The sequence below is a fragment of the Eleutherodactylus coqui genome, chromosome 8 (genome assembly GCF_035609145.1).
Source record: "Eleutherodactylus coqui strain aEleCoq1 chromosome 8, aEleCoq1.hap1, whole genome shotgun sequence".
Classification (NCBI taxonomy): Eukaryota; Metazoa; Chordata; class Amphibia; order Anura; family Eleutherodactylidae; genus Eleutherodactylus; species Eleutherodactylus coqui.
The window spans coordinates 123512860-123531828 of NC_089844.1; the positions used below are offsets into that span (position 1 = coordinate 123512860).

Here is an 18969-nt window from a genome sequence, read left to right on the forward strand (position 1 = left end):
GTCATTTGTTTGTCAGCATTTACCAAACTATTATTCTAGGATCAGTATTATTGCTTATATGACCATTGCAGAATATTTCAACGACATGTTCTTATATTGAACAAATGTCTCCAAACTTTGAAAGTCATGTAAGAAACTGCCTACAAGAAAAACCCCATGGTCTGTTGTATCTAAGACCACTCACCATTATAAGCCTGAATTGCTTCACACAGAAACTGTAGCTCCTCAATAATTCGGGTTTCAATGGGTCTCTTCCCCATCCCAAGATCTCGTAATATAGAAAGCATAAATCTTCGGGTTACCTTCCATATCTCTCCATTAGATAAGAACACTCCTAGAGAAGAAGAGTACATATTTCACACTTCACAACATGGGTCTTTCTTTTACTAGTTCCCTAGATTTTCCCTGCATGCCTTGGCTCTCTGACAAAGAGGTGAGTCTTTATGAAATTCACTTCACATCCTACAAATTCATGTCACCACATCCTGGGACAGAACGGATAAGTACTTAGTGCTTTTCCTAACCCCTCCTCAGCATCTCATGGCAGCTCTTGTGGGCCCCATAAAAGCAACATGGACTGCTTCTATGGTATATGCATCTTGTTCCTATCTCTACAAAAGTTGATGGATGCAGGAGCTGCTAGAACTCATTTTAATATTTTGTTATACACAGGACAGGGTTGCAAGGGGTACAGCCAAGAAGGCTGAGAGGAGACTTAATAGCTGTCTAGAAATATCTGAAGGGCTATCACTGTTCAGGGGGATTAGCCCTATTCTCATGTGCAGAAACAAAGACTATGTGACGGTGTTAATTACCATGATTTTGCTGAAAGTTATCCGCAATAGGGATTGGACCACGATCTCCAAAACTATAGTGTGCATTGACCAGAGCTTCTTTATTGGCTTCATACCCAACAAAAACGACTGCTTTTGCGGAGCCAAAATGGAAGGAGAAGATTGGACCATATTTCTTTGCAAGCTGGAAAACAATATTAATAATGTTATATTTCACAGTTGAATAAAATGTTTTCCCACTCATGACATTGCAAGCATACACCTTTTTGCTCAATTGCATTTATGTCTCAATACACTTGAGACAAAATCCCATTTTTGGAAGGGGCATGAAGGCTTGGATGGGGGAAGAGGGATACCTAGACTTGCCCAGAAGACTGTATGTTATGTCGCCATGATTTCAGGGGTAGTTTGTTGGTGTATACCCGACTTGTAACTACCAGTGGGGCACATGTCCTGCCAGCCTTCCCTTGTTACACCCCTTTAATTCAACCTCTTTAACCCCTTAGTGATCTATGATGGATATACTATGAAGACTAAGAAAGAGGAATCGGATATCAAATCTCTTACACGTGGAAAAAAAGCCTTTAGCCTATTTAACAGGGACGATCTGCCAGGCAAATTCAGCCTATCAGGATTTCCCACAAGGTTTGTAAGTGGGCCCAGTCATGATATCAATCCTATACGCACTACAAAGCGATCCCATGAGCCTAAGAGTTGTCCTATGAAAGTTGGGGTATCCAGTCCTCGTCTGCCTATCCCCCCTGGGTGCCATAAGATATCCTGTGCCTGATGTGGAGAGGAGTTTTGTTCCTGTTCTACCTACAGCTTAGGGAAGCGGTTATGAAAAATGTCTAGTACACATTTCATGGTTGTAGCTTTGTGAGACATTTTACGGATACGGGAACAATTGGACCTAGGCAACCTAATGGGGAGAGTCTGGAAAAGGTAGACAAACTTAGGGAGTGAGTCCATTTTCAGAACATTACCAAACCATGAGAGGGTTAATGGCCGACACTTCTGCAAGTCTGCCTCTAGCAATGATAGCATCAGTTTATAATTCAGGTCAAATAGTTGGTCTGGATTGGCTATCAGAGAAACCCCCAGGTATCTGATACAATCATCCCCCGAACGAATGGCAAATTACTTCCCTAAATTTGATACTTCAGCTTGTGGGATGGACCTGTTCAGGATCTCAGACTTATGGATGTTGACCTTGAAGTTACTGACTCTGCTGTTTTTTTAAAAATCTTTTAGAACAGCCAGAGAGGCAATTCTAGGGTTCGACAAATATATTAAGAGATATTCAGCAAACAATGCCAATTTGTGCTCAGAAGTATCAGTCTCATAATCTCAAATATCTTGGTTTTCCCTCAGCACGTTTGCCAAGGATTACATCACTAGGATACAGAAAAAAAGGATAGGAGGCAGCCCTGTCTTGTACCGTTTTTGATTTGCTAGGGGCGCGGAAAGAGATACGTTCACCTGGACCCATGCCGTAGGATTGTGGTATAGGGCCAATGTCCAATTCAGGAACCAGGGTTTAGTCCAATCTTTTTCAAAACCCCCAGTGGACTATATCAAATGCTTTCTCTGCATCAACCGCCAGCAGACATAGGAGTTTCCCCGAGCAGCAAGTCCGCAAAATCAGGAAAATTGATTAAATTGTGCTATCTCTGGCATCTCCACCTGGTATGAATCCCACTTGTTCTCTGTGGATTAGGGATGATATAACAGATTGGGCATAAGTGATGCAAACTTTTTTAGAACATAGGGATGCTAACATTTTTTAGAACATTTTTGTACCTATATTAAGCAGCAATATATTTGCTGCAGATTGAGGGATCTTTCCCTGGTTTGACTATTACTATTATTATGGCTTAAAGGGCCATAATAATTGTAATAGCCAAAGGGGGAATGGACAGTTAGTCCCAACATACTTTGGAAAATCTAGCTGTAAAGCTGTCTAGACCTGGGCTTTGGCCTATCTTTAAACTCCACATTACCTCTTGAAGCTCTTTTTCTCTGAGGTTGCAGTCTAAGTGACTGGAATCTTTATAGGGCAAAGAGTCTGGAGCATGTTTGGACAGATAAGTCTCAATATTCTGTGTTTTGATTTTGTGTGACCCTGGGATCTCCTGAGAGTGTCAGGACTCAAACCCAGGATCTCCTGGACTCCAGGCGGTTGCTCTACCTGCTGAGCTATCCAGCTCTTTGGATAACTTCCCTGCATGACCTTGTATGTGTTTCCTGTTTGGCTCCACCCTGTTTTCCAAGATTGCATATCCTTTAAAAGCCTGGCCCTTTCACTTCCTCATTGCATGATTATTTGTGCTCCAAGCTTAGTCAAGCTCCACCACCTGCCTGCTCTTCTGAACTGCAACTGATACTACCCGTGTACCTGTCTGCTCCTCTGTACTGCAACTGATACTACCCGTGTACTGACCTCTGGCTTCCCCTGACTATGCTATCTGTCTGCTCCTTTGTACTGCAACTGATACTACCCATGTACTGACCTCTGGCTTCCCCTCAACAAGCTTTGCTTGCATTGGTTGCAATACTAAGGCTCTGAACCCAAACCGAACCGTTACAATAATTATCATGCCCAAAAATGGAGGCCGTTGTGACCACCCTGAGGAAGCAAGTTTCGGAACTGCAGGAATTTGGTGCCACTTACCAAGAAAAATTTTCTAATTTACAAACCTTGGTATTGAACTAACATAAAGAAATAACCAATTTACAGAGGCAACTTCTGGATTTGCACAGTTCTGGCTCAGATATTCGCATTCCGTTGCAGGAAAATTCAATGGGGGGATCATTATCTTTACAGAGGTTTCCTTAACCAATGCCATATAATGTCTGAAAGTGGCTGGGCCATGTCTGGAAAAAGTAACAAGTTTGTCTAGTCACGTGGTGTTTGATTATAAATATGAGTGATTGAGAGTAAGGTGGGGTCCTTCAACCTCGACGGCTGAGAGAGGAGGGAGAGTGCCGGCCACATGCGGGTACCTTCAATCCTCATGCTTTGAAGGGATGGAAGCGGAGAAGAGGTATCCAGGTTACCACCGTCCTAGGAACCACCTCTGAGGAGTGAAAGGAGTAAAGGAGTTTGTTGTGCAATATCTACTTCAAGAATACGGAGTGAGTGTCGGCAGAGTGTTGTGTCCCCCTGAGGAGTTATTGAGAGTCCCGGAGTGTGTGTATCCAGGAGCAGAGAATTATAGATAAATTAGACTGTAGGCCCAGTTTCATTACGTGTTCTCCTCCCTGACTGTCTACTGAAAAGCTGTCTTTCCTACACGTGCGAGTAAGCTGTATTGCCTTCAAGTATACAGTTAAGTTGACCAGTTACTGCCATTCCCAGTGATTGAGTTTTCAAGTTCCATTCGTGTGTTGTGGACTCTTTATTCTGCTGCTGGAGAATCAATGGTGTGAAGGAACTGTGGTGTCACGCGTGACAATTCATTTAGTCCACTACACTTATTCAGGTAACCGCCACCCAACGTTACCAGGAAGAGGCCTACTAGTGCCTTGGCTGAGGCTCCGTGCATCCCTCTGGGGAGGAGTCTGGTAGAGCCACCATGACAAGTGACACCTCTACCCCCGCCAGCTCCTTAGTGTGGGCCTCATGTCTTGGTCATCGTGGAGCACCACAGAAGGATGGAATTTTATTGACTTAAAAATACGCTCTTCAAATAAACATTTCAAGGAGTAAACACATGCCAATTGATTTGGAAACAATGGATGTATCACCTTATTTTGTGGTCCTGTAAGTCATGAAACAATTGAACCATAAATCTGTATTGAACCTGATCACTGTAAAAATATTAGTTTTTATCTTATTCCTTCCCCCAAGTTTCCAGTTATTCTTAGAATCCCTTGGTTTCTATCCATAATCTTTCTATCGACTGGGGTTCAAGGACTCTTACCTTCCCTTGTGAGTACTGTAAGGAAAATTGTCAGATGATTCTGCCCACCCCTAAATACTATGAATTCCGTGACATCAGCAGCAATAAAAAAGCTGATCGACTACCCCCCTCATCGGCCATATGATTGTCCAATAGAATTGCTTCCTGGAACAACCATTCATTTTAAACGAATTTACAATCTTTCCAAACCCGAATTAAAGGTACTCAGAGAATACATGGATGAAAATTTAAAGGAGGGCTTCATTTGACCTTCTTCATTCCCAGCTGAGGCACCTTTTTGTTCTTTGTAGAGAAGAAAGACTCTACCTTGCTGCCATGTATTGATTACAAAGAACTACGGTAAATAAAATTACTGTTAAAAATCTGTACCCTCTCCCCTTAATTCCGGAATTGCTGGAAAGACTCTGTTCTGCCAAGATTTTTACCAAACTAGATCTACGATAGGCCTATAATCGTATACGGATTCGCCCAGGGAATGAGTGGAAGACTGGCATTAGAACCAGATATGAACATTTTGAATACCTGGTTACCTTCTTATATTTTCAGGCAGTTTGGAGGAGCATCGTAAGTATGCCAGGCTAATCTTGGAACGTCTCCAAAAGAATTCTTTATATCAAACTGGAAAAATGTGAGTTTGCACAACCAAGAATTCAATTTCTTGGATATTTTATCTCCCCAGATAGTCTGAGTATAAACCCTAGTAAAATTAAAGTTTTGGTTGAGAGGCCTACTCCAAGAAATTTAAAACATGTTCAAAGCTTTATAGGGTTTGCGAATTTTACCAAATCATAAAAGACTTCTCAAAAATCATCTTACCAATCACTTTACTCAAAAAGTCAAAGCATATTCATAGTCTTCTGAGGTACAGGATGCTTTTGAAAAATTAAAAGCTTCTGCACCATTACTGGTCCATCCACATCCTGACTTGCCTTTTGTTGTTAAAGTGGACGCCTTTGACTCTGCTGTGGGAGCTATCTTGTCACAATGATTCTGAGATAAAATGCAGCTTCATCCTTGTGCATTTCTTTGTCATAGCATGTCATCTGCAGAAAGGAACTATGACATTGGAAATAAGGAACTGTTAGCCATCAAAGTCGCCTTCTCCGAATGGAGACATCTTTTGGAAGAAGCCAATCATCCTGTAGTATTCCTTACTGATCACAAAAAAGTTGAATTTTTCCGCACAGCTTGGCAGCAAGACAAGCATGATGGGCCTTGCTCTTCTCTAGATTTATTTTACCATTTCTTAACAGCCTGGCTCAAGAAATGGCAAGGCTGATTGTCCAGGTTTCTTGCTGACCTGGAGCAGGGGTCTAACACAGGCTGTACAATTTTGTCCTCCAAACATTTCTTGGGAATAATTGACTCAAAGGACTTTTTTATAAAGTACAAAGACAGATAACAAAATGACACTTTTCTCAATCATCCTAAGAATGTGGATCTCTCTTTTAAGGAAGAGTTTTGGAGGCAGGAAAATAGAGTGTATGTCCCCAATTCTATTCGACTTGAAGTTCTTGAACTTGTCCATGATTCTAAATTTGGAGGTCCTCTTGGGGTTACGACAACTCTTGAACTATTGCTTTGTTCATTTTGGTGGCCTAATTGTAAGAATGATGTAACGTGCACACAACCAGACACCATGATCTTCCCTTTTAGGACTTTTTCAACCACATCCAGTTTCATTCAGGCCTTGGGGATCAATATCAATGGATTTTATTGTGGATCTCCCCCATGTAAAGAAATAATTGTCATCTTTGTTGTGGTGACAATCAACCAAGGAGAAAAAATGCCCTGCGCTTGCAAGGACAGACTCCAGAAAAATCCTTCGTAATAAGTAAAAAGGTTCTTTAATATAGTGCAACGCATTGGGTTTTGTACCAGCGGATTGACGGCTAAACCGCGAGATTTCCGCCCAGAGTCCGGCGTGTGAGCATTCTGCCTAACAGCGAGGTAAGAAATTAATCGAGCATGTGCAGGGAGCACAGATTGAACCATGTCTACAGGTTTATCAAATACTAGCTGATATACCCGGCTTTACCTGTGTTAATTTGGTACATGTGTTTGTGGTGTTTGCACAGAATTTTATGAAGTCGTGGTTACTTCAAAGGAACTGGAGAATAAAAAGTATACACGTAGAGAAGCGTTAGATTCTCCTCAGACTGCATGTACTGATGTCCCTCTGCAGAATGTGCCACCCCTCCCACTCTACTCACTTTTTACCCTTAAAAGTAATGCCCATTTTTATACAAATTTAACCCCAGACTGGAAGTTACAGCCCCTTCTTAGCTTAAAGGAATGCTCCATCGCTGTAGTCAATCGCCACTTCCTTATGTTCTTTACAGTCTTTCAGTATATGGAGGAAGAAAACAAGATTAGGTATATTACATAATGGTGTGCTTACTTTTGCACTTAGCTTTGAATACTCAAGTTGTGACTCCTTTGCTTTTCATATTTAGGACCTAAAGAATGCTTTTGCCGAATTTCATGTTTGTTCAACAACGGGAAGTTAGAGAGTTATACTAGGTACATTACATAGGGGTGCATTTACTTTTGCACTTCTCATTGAATAATCAAGTTGTGACCCCTATACTTTTTCTATTTAAGAGCTAAAAAATAATCGTTGCAAATTACATGTTTGTACAATATCGGGAAGTTAGAGAATTAGTCAATCAGTGAGTGAGTCAGTGGGTGAGGGCTTTCACCATATATATATATATATATATATATATATATATATATATATATATATATATATATATATATATATATATATATATATATATATATATATATATATATATATATATATATATAATATGACAAATCACTGAGCCATTGTACACTAAACATAATCTTGTCCTAAACCACAATGGTTAGCCATTAATTGTGATGTACTCCTATATTTTACACTTCAACAGTGCCACTATTCCCCCCTCCGCAGTAAAACTAGCTGATCGGTTGGGGTATTACCACTGGAACCACCACTGATTCTAGGAACAGGGATCTCTTTTCCTCTTGTTCTCCTCACTATGGGATTGTTTCTTTCACCTACAGTGACGTCACTGTGTATTGAGTGCTAGCTGAACATGCACAGTCAGCGCGCCTTTCACTTCATGGAATCTTAGGCTACAAATATCTTTCATCTTACCAAGAAAATAACATACACAAAATCTGCATCTGGATTAAAAGGCCGTGGTATTTATTTAAACTGGGTTAAAACATATTAAATATCATAAAATATATAAAATGTAGACTCAGTCCGTCCACCTCAAGTCTACCAAATATAATAAAATCAAATATAATATATTAAATATCATAACCGATATAACACGTAGACTCACTCCGTCCACTTCAAGTCTACCAAATATAATAAAATCAAATATAATATAACCTGTAGACTTAGTCTTGCATACTCCAGTCTACAGCACCAAAGTCCTTTTAATAACCTTTGTCCACCCGCAGGAGGCGGGCGACATCCCACTCGGCCATGCTCATCCTATGATATGGCCCCCCCCACAACCGCCGCAGCCATTTCAATCATATTTTGCAAATTCATGTTAAGAATATCAAGAACAATATCAGATAGATGTACCTGGTCCACCCTGTAAAACCCAGAAACGAACCTTTCTAATGCTCTGTGACGAAATGAGAAACCCCCAATGGTTGACATCCATCTCTCTAGAGATCTATTCAACCGTCTTCTAATCTTTTCCATAAACAAAAACTTGGGGAACGACCAAATTTTCCGGGGTATTATTTCTGATAACACTATTCTGGTCCCAGGGAACATAGACTTCGTTTTCCACAGCTCCTTTCTGATCTCAAGAATCAGGTCATATGTCTTCAGCCTTCCAACATCATTTCCTCCTAAATGAATAATCAAAATGCTCGGCATCGGCAGCACTGCCTGCTTCTCGAGCAGCAATGATGTCAAGGAGGGCAAAGACATTACCCTGATTCCACACCAATAGATCTCATAAGAAGATGTATCCAAACCCAAATTCCTTGAGTAGCAGCGGCTTACCGCCCTCTGATGAGCCCAGAATATGTGTCCTACAATCCAAACTATCTCTCTTTGAGAACCTAAAACAAAAAACAAAGAACATTACAAGGCAACATTATTGGTCCGAACATATAATTGAAATCGATTTGATTCCCATCTACTGATACTCTTAATATGCTCTTTGCTGAAACCCAACCTAGCTGCCTCTGTGGCAGCGTCAATTCTAAACGAGTGCGATGTCACTTTAACCCCATTGCAACCTGCCTTCTTAACACATTTCTTTAGCACACTTACAAATTGAAATGGTGACAGCGAAGATCCGTCCACAAGGCAAAAGAACGATCCCATCTTTTGCGGACGAATCCTCAAATACCTTTGTACAGCTCTGACCGGGCACAGGTTAGCAGAGGGATTCTGAAACCGCTGAATCCATATCCCTTTGCCTAACCTATCAGTCTTTGTATGTTTTAAAAATAATTTCACGTGATTGCCCTGATCAAACACGTCAGACACCAATAACGGTGAGCAAGTTACCTTGGATTGGGACAAAAATTCGCCACATCTCAGAGCTCCAAAATAAGCCAATAAAAAGGCACAGTGAAATAAAATACTCTCATACTCTGAAGTGCAGACAAAGCTGAGAACCGCCACTAACTTACTCAATAAACTAAACGTGATGGCCGACCTCTGATCTGCGGCAAAAGCAACCGTTTTAAAACCGCGTCTCAGTAGCTTAATTTGCTTATATGAATTAATTGGCGTTACATTCAACCATTTCTGAAAAAAGGATATACCTGCCAAAAGCTTCATAACAGAGTTATAAGCCAACCCTGACTTAATCTTTGAACATAAAGAAATGCAAACATTCACATCTTGTAAACTCTCATATACTGCCTTCTCCTTGCAAAAACATCTCCAAGCTTCCCAAGCTGCATTATACTCCAACCAAGTCTTCGGCGCTACAGATCTGGACAAAAGCTGAAAAATCAACTCAGCATCAGGGCCCAGAGATGTTCGGACATTACACACCAATTAAATCCCCTTCTGGTGCCAGCTCCTTGAAATGCAGCATCTGAAAGCAAGATAAAGTAGGGACTGAAACCTACTGTTGAGTAAGACTGCTCTGTGCTTTGACAAAAATGTTGTACTTTAAGCAAGCCCACACTAACAGTTTCAGCAGTCTTGTAACCGGCTCTGATTTGGATACAAAACAATTCAATGCTAGTAGAACTCCTCTATTATCAGAACAAAATAACAATCTACTATTAGACAACTTTTCACCGCACAGATACAATGCTACCACTAACGGGAAAACTTGTAACACTGCATTCTTCAAGAAACCCTTTGATAGCCAAGATTCATGCCATTCCACAACAGACCACTCAGCAGCCCTGCCGCATAACCACTTTTCGATTTTCCTAATCTTAACTTCAAATCCTGTGTCCGGCAAAAACTTGTTTGCCATGCGGTGTGACCATTAAAATCAGACAGAAAGCTCAACCAGATGCTCAGATCTTCCTTTATACCTGCAGTTAATCTAACATGCGACGAAGGTGAAACCAACCCTTTCATCGCTGAAAATATACCTCTGACAAAAATTCTACCCACTGGAATTACACGACATGAAAAGCCAACTGGCCCGCCATTTTCTGTAGCTCTTTCAAAGTAACTTTCTTCTTCCGCAGTACACCACTGATCAAGTTGCACAATCTCTCCACTTTCTCAGCCGGCAGACGAAAATCCATCCTAATGCTATCAATAACTATCCCTAGAAACTATAGCTCCACACAAGGCTGAACTGTCTTCTCATGAGCCAGCGGGATTCCAAAAAAACTCCATCACACAAAAACCTCTCAAAACCTCAGCACATTTGTTACTTTCTGGATGACCTATAAACAAGAGGTCATCTAAATAATGCATAATACCAACTAAAGGGAACTCCTTGCTGACCACCCACTCTAGGAACGAAGAAAATAGCTCAAAATAGTAACAAGACAGCCTAAACCCCATGGGTAACGCCATGTCAAAAAAGAAAAATCCATCAAACTGAAAACCTAGAGTTAAAGCCAGCGGCACACACTGGAAGCAATCTGAACGCTGCCTGTATATCAGCCTTAGCCATCATGGCACCTTGACCAAATCTCCGTAATAAAACTAACGCTGAATCAAATGAAGCATACTTCACCACTGCCTGACCCCATCCACCTCATCATTCAAGGAAGCATTAGGGGGAAAAGACAGGTGGTGAATGACCCGGAAAGTATTTGCTTCCTTTTTTGGCGCTAGACCCAAGGGAGATAACCTGAAATTCTCAAAAGGAGGATTACTAAATGGTCCAGCAACCCGGCCTTCTTGAATCTCCTTTAGGATTTTATCACGCACCACATCCGGATGCAACTTGACCGAACTTAAGTTTTCCACGCAATTACACCCGGAGCCTTTAAAACCTGGGATAAAAAAATCCGACTCAAAAACCTTCTTCAATGAGTTGGGCCCTCAGGCACTCTGGGTACCGTCCTAACCATGGCAGCAGCCTTCCCAGCTTCACTGGGGTTGAGGCCTTTTACATGCAAATCCCTCGTACCAACCTGAGAGCTGGCTGCTGCAGCCTTGCGAAAGCACTTTACCACAAAGTGCAATCCATTACAAAAGGAGCACTCGTACTCCCCATTTCAAATTGGGGTATATCGCCAGCTTTTGACGAAACATTTCATCATAAGTAAACCATGATGATCCGCCAAAGCTGCGATATGCCTCCAATATAATGTCTATATGTTGCAGAATGCCTGCAGTCTTAACGGACGACTTCTCAGATAACACTGCAGCATAAATGCAAACCGCCTGCAACCACACATTGAAACTCTTGGGGCGCTTTTTTTCTTCCTCTGCCAGATTTTCTCCTTAGTGGCTATTGGCAGGTGAAACCCCAGCGGGGACAGCTCACAGGGCAGAGCTTCTTTAAAACACTGTGAGCTCACACCAGCCTTGTTAACCATCAATGGGACCGCTGGTGTAGCTATCCATGACACTGCTGGGGACTCATCCTGCACAGTTGACCCTCTATTTAACTCCACTGACTGCTGCATCCCTGAAGAACCAGCCTGTAATAACCCTCTCAGGGTCAGCAAAACACTATCTAATGATGCTAGCGTATTAGCAGACGCCAGCAATGGCTGCGATAAACCTTCGTTGCCAGAGGGCAGCGAAAAACACTGCCCTCCAGAAGTTTCACCACCCCTGGAGCTCGCCGCTGCTGTCATCTGGATGGCTGGCCCTTCAGCTGCTGTGGAGCCCAACGGTGTCCTCCTGGAACTGTCTTCCGCTGGCTTGTGACGCTGTGGGGAAATTGATGGAGAATAGCGCCTGCTGCTCTTCCGTGTGTGCTTACTCCTAGCGCGGGTCTGCATCTCCACAGAACCTGGTACTAAAGCTTCCGGCGGGCATCCAGTCAACCGCTCCGACGCCACCTTCCTTCCAGACGACCTCTTCCTCGCACTGGACGATGCTGCAGCACTTCTAGTCGAGTCCCTCCTGGGCAAAATGACCGCTGACCCATACCTCCGTCATCCTCCAGGTCACTTGGCTCAGAGGCTAAAAGGGAGATATCCTCCAGGCTGGCAGGTAAGGCAGACACACCTGCAGCAGGAACTTCCAGGCAACGTCTCAGCCACTCCTCACCGCCTGCAGCCTCCGCTCTCACTATCAGTTGCCTCAGTAAGTCCTCCATCACACAGCTGGCAACCTTGAATGCTGTGAGGGGAAAACTGTGACAGGATTCTGCAGCTTGACTTAATGATATCTCCTCTTGTTTCCCGCTCAAACCTCCACCAATCACAGCCTGTTGCTAGGCATTTGCCTCACAGAGACGTTCTCTCCTGATAGGTCACTGCCATTATCTTCTTGGCCAATCATTCTCTGTCGCCAGGCTTCCCAGCTTCCATAGCAGACTCCTCATATTATAGCTGACCCTAGAGTGACTTAATAAAAACAGGTTAGAACACCCCCCCCCCCCATCCCCAATACAAACCATTTCCATCTACCTTTTATTAAAGTTATTAACCCTTTCCACCCCCAGATTCCATGAGGCCTCAGTCCCCTAGCGTACTTCTGCCGTACAATAGGGCTAATGGAAATACCACAGCGATTGCTGCTTGGCTATGTTCGCAGAATCATTGAAAATAAATGGAGTGACATGGTGTTTGCATGATCAGAACTCCATTCATTCTCCTCATTACTGGGGGAAGGACAGGGGAGATATGAGCCTGTGATCCTTAGGATCTGTGCAGGTCTCAGCAGTAAGATCCCCACAGATCAACAAGTTATCCCCTATCCTCTGGGTAGGGAATAATATGTAATTCTGGTACAATCCCCTTTAAACAATATCTGTACAGGGTATCTAAACAAAGGGTGATCCTGCCGATGAACAGACCCTTTACGTGTACAGGTAGCACTAGTCTACAATCTGTAGTAAAATCCTCATGTGAGACAAAGCAATTGAACAGGAGAGACCAAAACCCTGGTCAATGTATAATGGATTGCTGGTGAACACCCACTTAAATTTCATCTATATGAATTAAATATCATTTTGTAAATCGCTAATGACATCAGCCAAGAAGACTGTATAATCATATTTACATGGTCAACGAGTGGAGACAAATTGTGACATTGGCATCTATGAAATCAGAGCACGTTTAGTCATCAGAGCTAAAGTTATTTTACCTTCATTAGAGTGAGGTCTTGTCTTCTTATATCCAGTAAATGCATGTTACCAATAATGGGGAGCGGGGTTGGTCCTGGTGGGAATTTATAAATCTTTCTTTTCGAAAAGCTCATTAGGATCTTCACGACCATTATGACGATGGTGCATAGAAGGAAAATAGTCACTGATTCTGAAGCCATGGTGAGTCTTCTGTAGCAATTACTGTAAAGTAACCCATTATATACATACTGTACTTGTATAGCGGAACTCCACCTAGTCCAATCAGCTTTTCTTGTTTTCACATGCTCTTCTGATATTTATGGCCTAAGACCCCAGGCAGGCTCAATTGGCTGACGAAAGATACTTATCTCAGATAAATGAATGCTATCTCTCAATGTGCTTACCCACCTTACAGGTCAAAGATCAAATAACTAAATGTATTTATTTTGTGCACAGAACTGGTTTTCATGATATCTCTACTGTTAATATTATTGATTTTAAAGTGCAGTTAATTTCAGGGCACTGTATGTATGAGAACAAAGGTTTTATTCTATACATAAAGGAGAAAGCCTTCACTGACTGACTGACTCGCCACTAATTCTCTAACTTACTGGTGTCGTACAAAGTTGAAATTTGGCATGACCATTCTTCAGATCCTAAATGGGAAAAGTAAAGGGATCGCAACTTGATTATTCATTTCTAACTGCCAAAGTAAGTGACACCTTATATAACACAACTTCCCGATGTCATATAATTGTGATATTTGGCACAACCATTCTTTAAATCCTAGGTAGGAAAAGTAAAGGGGCTGGTTGCGACTTCAATATTGATTTCTAAACATGGAAAACTGTGAAAATCTGCAATACATAATATAGTTCTTTCCTCAGAAACCATAAAGCCTAGGGAAATGATGTGTGTACTCGGGAGAATGTACCTCATCTCTGTGTGTATACTGAGGAGAATCTAATGCTCCTGTATGTCTATATACTAAGGATAATCTAATTGACCTCTATGTACATATACTGAGGAGAATCAACCTTACCTCTTAAGTGTATCTACTGAAGAGAATCTAATTGACCTTAGTGTGCATAAACTGAGAAGAATTTACCTCACCTCTATGTGTATATACTAAGGAGAATCTATCTCACCTCTGTGTATATGCTAAGGATAATATAACTGACCTCTGTGTGTATATACTGAGAACAATCTAACTGACCTCTGTGTGCATATACTGAAAGGCTGTAAAGTACATAAGAAGGGGTCCATAGACTACTGGGATAGAGCATGCCTTAAGGTTAAGAAGGGGCTGCAACCTCTTGTTTGGGGTTAAATTTGAATAAAAAGTGGAGTTACCTTTAAGAGTAAAAAGTAAGGAGAGTGGGAGGGGTGGCAAATTCTGCATTCTGAGAATTTAACGCTCCTCTATGTTTATACATATTTTACTCCTCGCTTCCTCTAAAGTAACCAAAACTTCATATAATTTCCTGAATGAACGACAGGTAAACACTAGTACCAAATTAACTCAGGTGAAGCTGGGTATAAAAGCTAGTACAGTATATGTATGTGTTCTGTTTATAAAAACAACAGGAACAGTAAACATTTACTAAATGAATAACAAACTTATAGAGTAAGATGCACTTCAACAGAAACCAAAAAAAGGAATGGATTGAAGGAAACTGTTAAAAACGTGGATGTAAAGTGCGCAACTATAAACAATACAGTATTCGGAAACTGCTGTAAAGAACGCTGATTGCCTGTCACACTCTGGAGGTTTCAACTGAATATTGTAGTGACTTCTACCAAATGACAAAGTTAAGAAAAAAAATCCAACATGGGGAGTCCACCTCTACTCAACTCCAATTTTGCTTCCACAGCTTCCAGGAGAATTTAAACACATCTGTGTATATCATTGATAACATCAATGATATACATGGCTGTCTGTTTACGGCCTTGAATATCATTGATATTATCATTAGGGAAATCATCACAGGGATTTCATAGCATGTTTCATTGCCTACTCCGGATTATATGCGGGAAGTTGTGTACGCAAATCACTGAAACATGACACAACACCAACTAGTATCATCCTTGTAGGAAAATCATCCAAAGGATTTCCTAGCGTGTTTGATTGCTTGCTCCGGATTATATGCGAGAAGTTGTGTACACAAATCACTGACACATGACACCAGTTAGTATCACCTGACAATGAAGCTCTTCTGTTTTATTACACGGCAGACACATGTATATATATATTGTAGCAACGCAGGGGAAAACACTTCAGGCCACAACCAGAGTACTGTCCGTGTCTCTTTTTATTTATTGGCTGAACATAACATAAATGCACTTGTAATCTCCAGATAACAGAAAACAGGAATAAGCAGTTCCTTTTCACGCCAACAGTCCAGCAAAGCAAAAACACCAGTCCTTTTTTAAATTAGCATGGCAAGGGCCCAGCAAACCTTTGTTGCAGTGTGTTGTTAAGTCTGCAGTTTCGCTCACTTGCAGCTTGTGTCTCCCACACCAGGCAGCTCTGAACTCCTCCTTCACACTGCAACCTGCACCCATTTATACACCTCACCTGTCTGGGCCAGGTGGAACTCAGTACTGGAGTGAGGGATGGACCGGGTTTACATCACGGATGCTAGTAGTCTCCATGATATGTACCTTCCGTCCCACACTTTACCTCTCACACTACTTTATCTATATATATATATATATATATATATATATATATATATATATAATATGTGTGTGTGTTCACTTACGTAAGCAAGAGTTAGAGTGGCTAAGATCTACACAATTGGCTTACTTTATAATGACTCTAATGATTAACATATGTTAATGCCTTAAGGTGTATGTTGCTACTAAAACATGTATTTCCTAAGAAACGAAACTCAAGAGGGAGAATAACAGTCTTCTGTGCTCATTGCTCTAATAGCTACTCTCTGAATGAGACCACGCTATCTCAGGAAATTCCTAAGCCAGGGAAGGATATGTGGGAGTATGTGCCAGCATCTAATACATACAAGTGTATAACAAGAATAAGTTAATCATTTAGATTCTAGCTATTCACTAAAAAACATATACCAATCTCTCTATGTGTATGTATGTATGTATGTATATATATACTCAAGTTTGCATAAGCTGATATGAGAAACATATGAAGAAATATATATACAATAGAATACATACATTATCACTAACAATATCTTAAACTTGATTCTCTGGATGATGAGTAGCTAGTGAAGTGACTGGTAAAGGAGAGAGAGAGGAAGGGAAGTAATGGAGGAGTGGTGAATTAGCTGTGCAACAGAGTTGAGGATATATTAGAGCAGTGTTTCTCAAATCCAGTCCTCGGGACTGCCAACAGGTCATGTTTTCAGGATTTCCTCAGTATTGCACAGGTCATGTAATTATTGTCGGTGCTTCAGACATTACCACAGGTGTTCTTACTATATGATATCCTGAAAACATAACCTGTTGGAGGTCCTGAGGGCTAGAGTTGAGAAGCACTGTATTAGAGGGATGCGGGACCATAGATATGAGGCCACAGAGAAGGATGTTGCAGTAGTCTAGATGGGAAATGATGAGGGCATGCACTAGCATTTTTGTCAATTTAGGTTTGAGGAAAGACCATTATTGAGAGGTGTTTTTTGAGTTGGAGGTAGTAAGAGCTTGTATGTACCAGGTGAAGGAGAAGGTAGAGTCAAATGTTACAAGACAGTGAACTTGTGGCACTGGCGAACATATGAAGCCACTGATTGTGATTGATTAGTCTGGAGGGGGTGTTAAGTGATATCAAAGAAAGATTGTGATTTTCAGTTTTCTACATGTTGAGTTTAAGAAAGCGGGAGGAGAAGCAGCAGGATATGGCCAATAGACATTTGCAATTCTGGGTACATAGTAACATAGCAGCATAGTATTTTAGGTGAAATGGAGACAATGTCCATCTAGTTCAGCCTGTTAACACCCCCCACCCCCACCACCACCATTGTTGAACGATCCAAAGCAAGGCAAAAAAAAACCCAATGAGGCAGAAGCCAATTTTAGCCCATGTGGGGGAAAAAAATTCCTTTGCGACTTCATAATGGCAGTCAGAATAATCCCTGGATCAAAATTTTGAAGGTTCACACCCAACTAAAAGACCTGGATCAACAACCCCACTCGTTATTTAATGTTTATAACCTGTAATATCATAGCACTCTAGAAAAGCTTCTAGTCCCCTCTTAAACTCCTCTATGGATTTTGCCATCACCATGTGCTCAGGCAGAGAGTTCCACAGTCTCACTGCTCTTACAGTAAAGAACCCCCATCTTTGCTGGTGATGAAACCTTCTTTCCTCTAGATATAGAGGATGTCCTTGTTACTGTCGCAATCCTGCATTTAAACAGATCATGGGAGAGATCCCTGTATTATCCTCTAATGTATTTATACATAGTTATTTGGTCACCCCTTAACCGGACTTTTTCCAGGGTGAATAATCCCAATTTTGATAGCCTCTCTGGGTATTCCATTCCTCCCATTCCATTTATTTATTTAGTTACTCTTCCTTGAACCCCGTCGAGCACTGCAACATCTTTTCTGAGCACTGGTGTCCAGAACTGTAAACAGTATTTCATGTGAGGCCTGACAAGTGCATTATATAGTGGAAGAATAATGTTCTCGTTCCTGGCCCCTATACCTCTTTTAATGCATCCCAAGACTTTAGCAGCTGACTGGCATTGGTTGCTCCAGTTAAGTCTACAGTCAACTAGTACTCCACGTGTTTTTCCATCTCACTTTGCTGTAGCAGTACCCTATTTAGTGTATATTCATGCCATCCGTTTCTATTGCCCACATGCCAAACCTTACATTTATCAATATGGAACTTCACTTGCCATTTTTCTACCCAAGTCCCCAGTTTATCTAAGTCCATTTCCAGCCGCACACTGTATTCCGAATATTATCTTGTATAATTTCATATCATCTGCAAATATCGATATTTTACTGTGCACTCCTTTTATCAGGTCATTGATAAATATACTGAACAGAATGGGGCCTAGAACTGAACCCTGTGGCATTCCACTAGCGACGGTGACCCAATCAGAGTACGAACCATTTATTACCACCCTCTGCTTTCTATCTCCGAGGCAGTTCTTAAATCAGCTACATAGATTTTCGCCCAGACCAAGCTGTCTTATTTTATATATCAGCCTATTATGCGGCAAGGTGTCAAATGCTTTAGAAAAATCCAGATATATGAGATTAATAGACTCTAGCAGGTCCAACCTAGAACTTACTTCATTGTAGAAGCTGATCAATTTGGTCTGACATGATTGACCCCTCATGAACTCATGCTGATGAGGAGTTATACTGTTTTTTTTTTCCTTGAGGTATTCCAGGAGGGCATCTTTCAGAAACCCCTTGAATATGTTTCGAATTATTGAAGTGAGACTTATCGGCCTGTAGTTACCAGGTTCTCTTCCTTACCCCTTTTTATATATTGGAACCACATTGGCAATTCTCCAATCCAGTGGTACAACCCCGGTCTCAATAGTGTCCCTACAG

At 41.4% G+C, this 18969-nt stretch overlaps 1 protein-coding gene across 4 annotated transcripts in view; it reads right to left on the minus strand.

Moving 5' to 3' along the window:
- Positions 1 to 18969, minus strand: part of LOC136576784 (cytochrome P450 2W1-like) — a 94394-nt gene that overhangs the window by 20535 nt on the left and 54890 nt on the right. For 2 of the 4 annotated variants that reach the window (XM_066576347.1, XM_066576350.1), the window contains exons 2-3: positions 816 to 978; positions 185 to 334 (exon numbers count right to left, since the gene is read on the minus strand). In XM_066576347.1, coding sequence (XP_066432444.1) covers positions 185 to 334; positions 816 to 978 — 313 coding nt within the window. Of the gene's footprint in view, positions 1 to 184; positions 335 to 815; positions 979 to 8744; positions 8804 to 9752; positions 9822 to 13442; positions 13626 to 18969 lie in introns of those variants that run through there. The other 2 variants (XM_066576349.1, XM_066576348.1) reach the window with 2 other exon arrangements.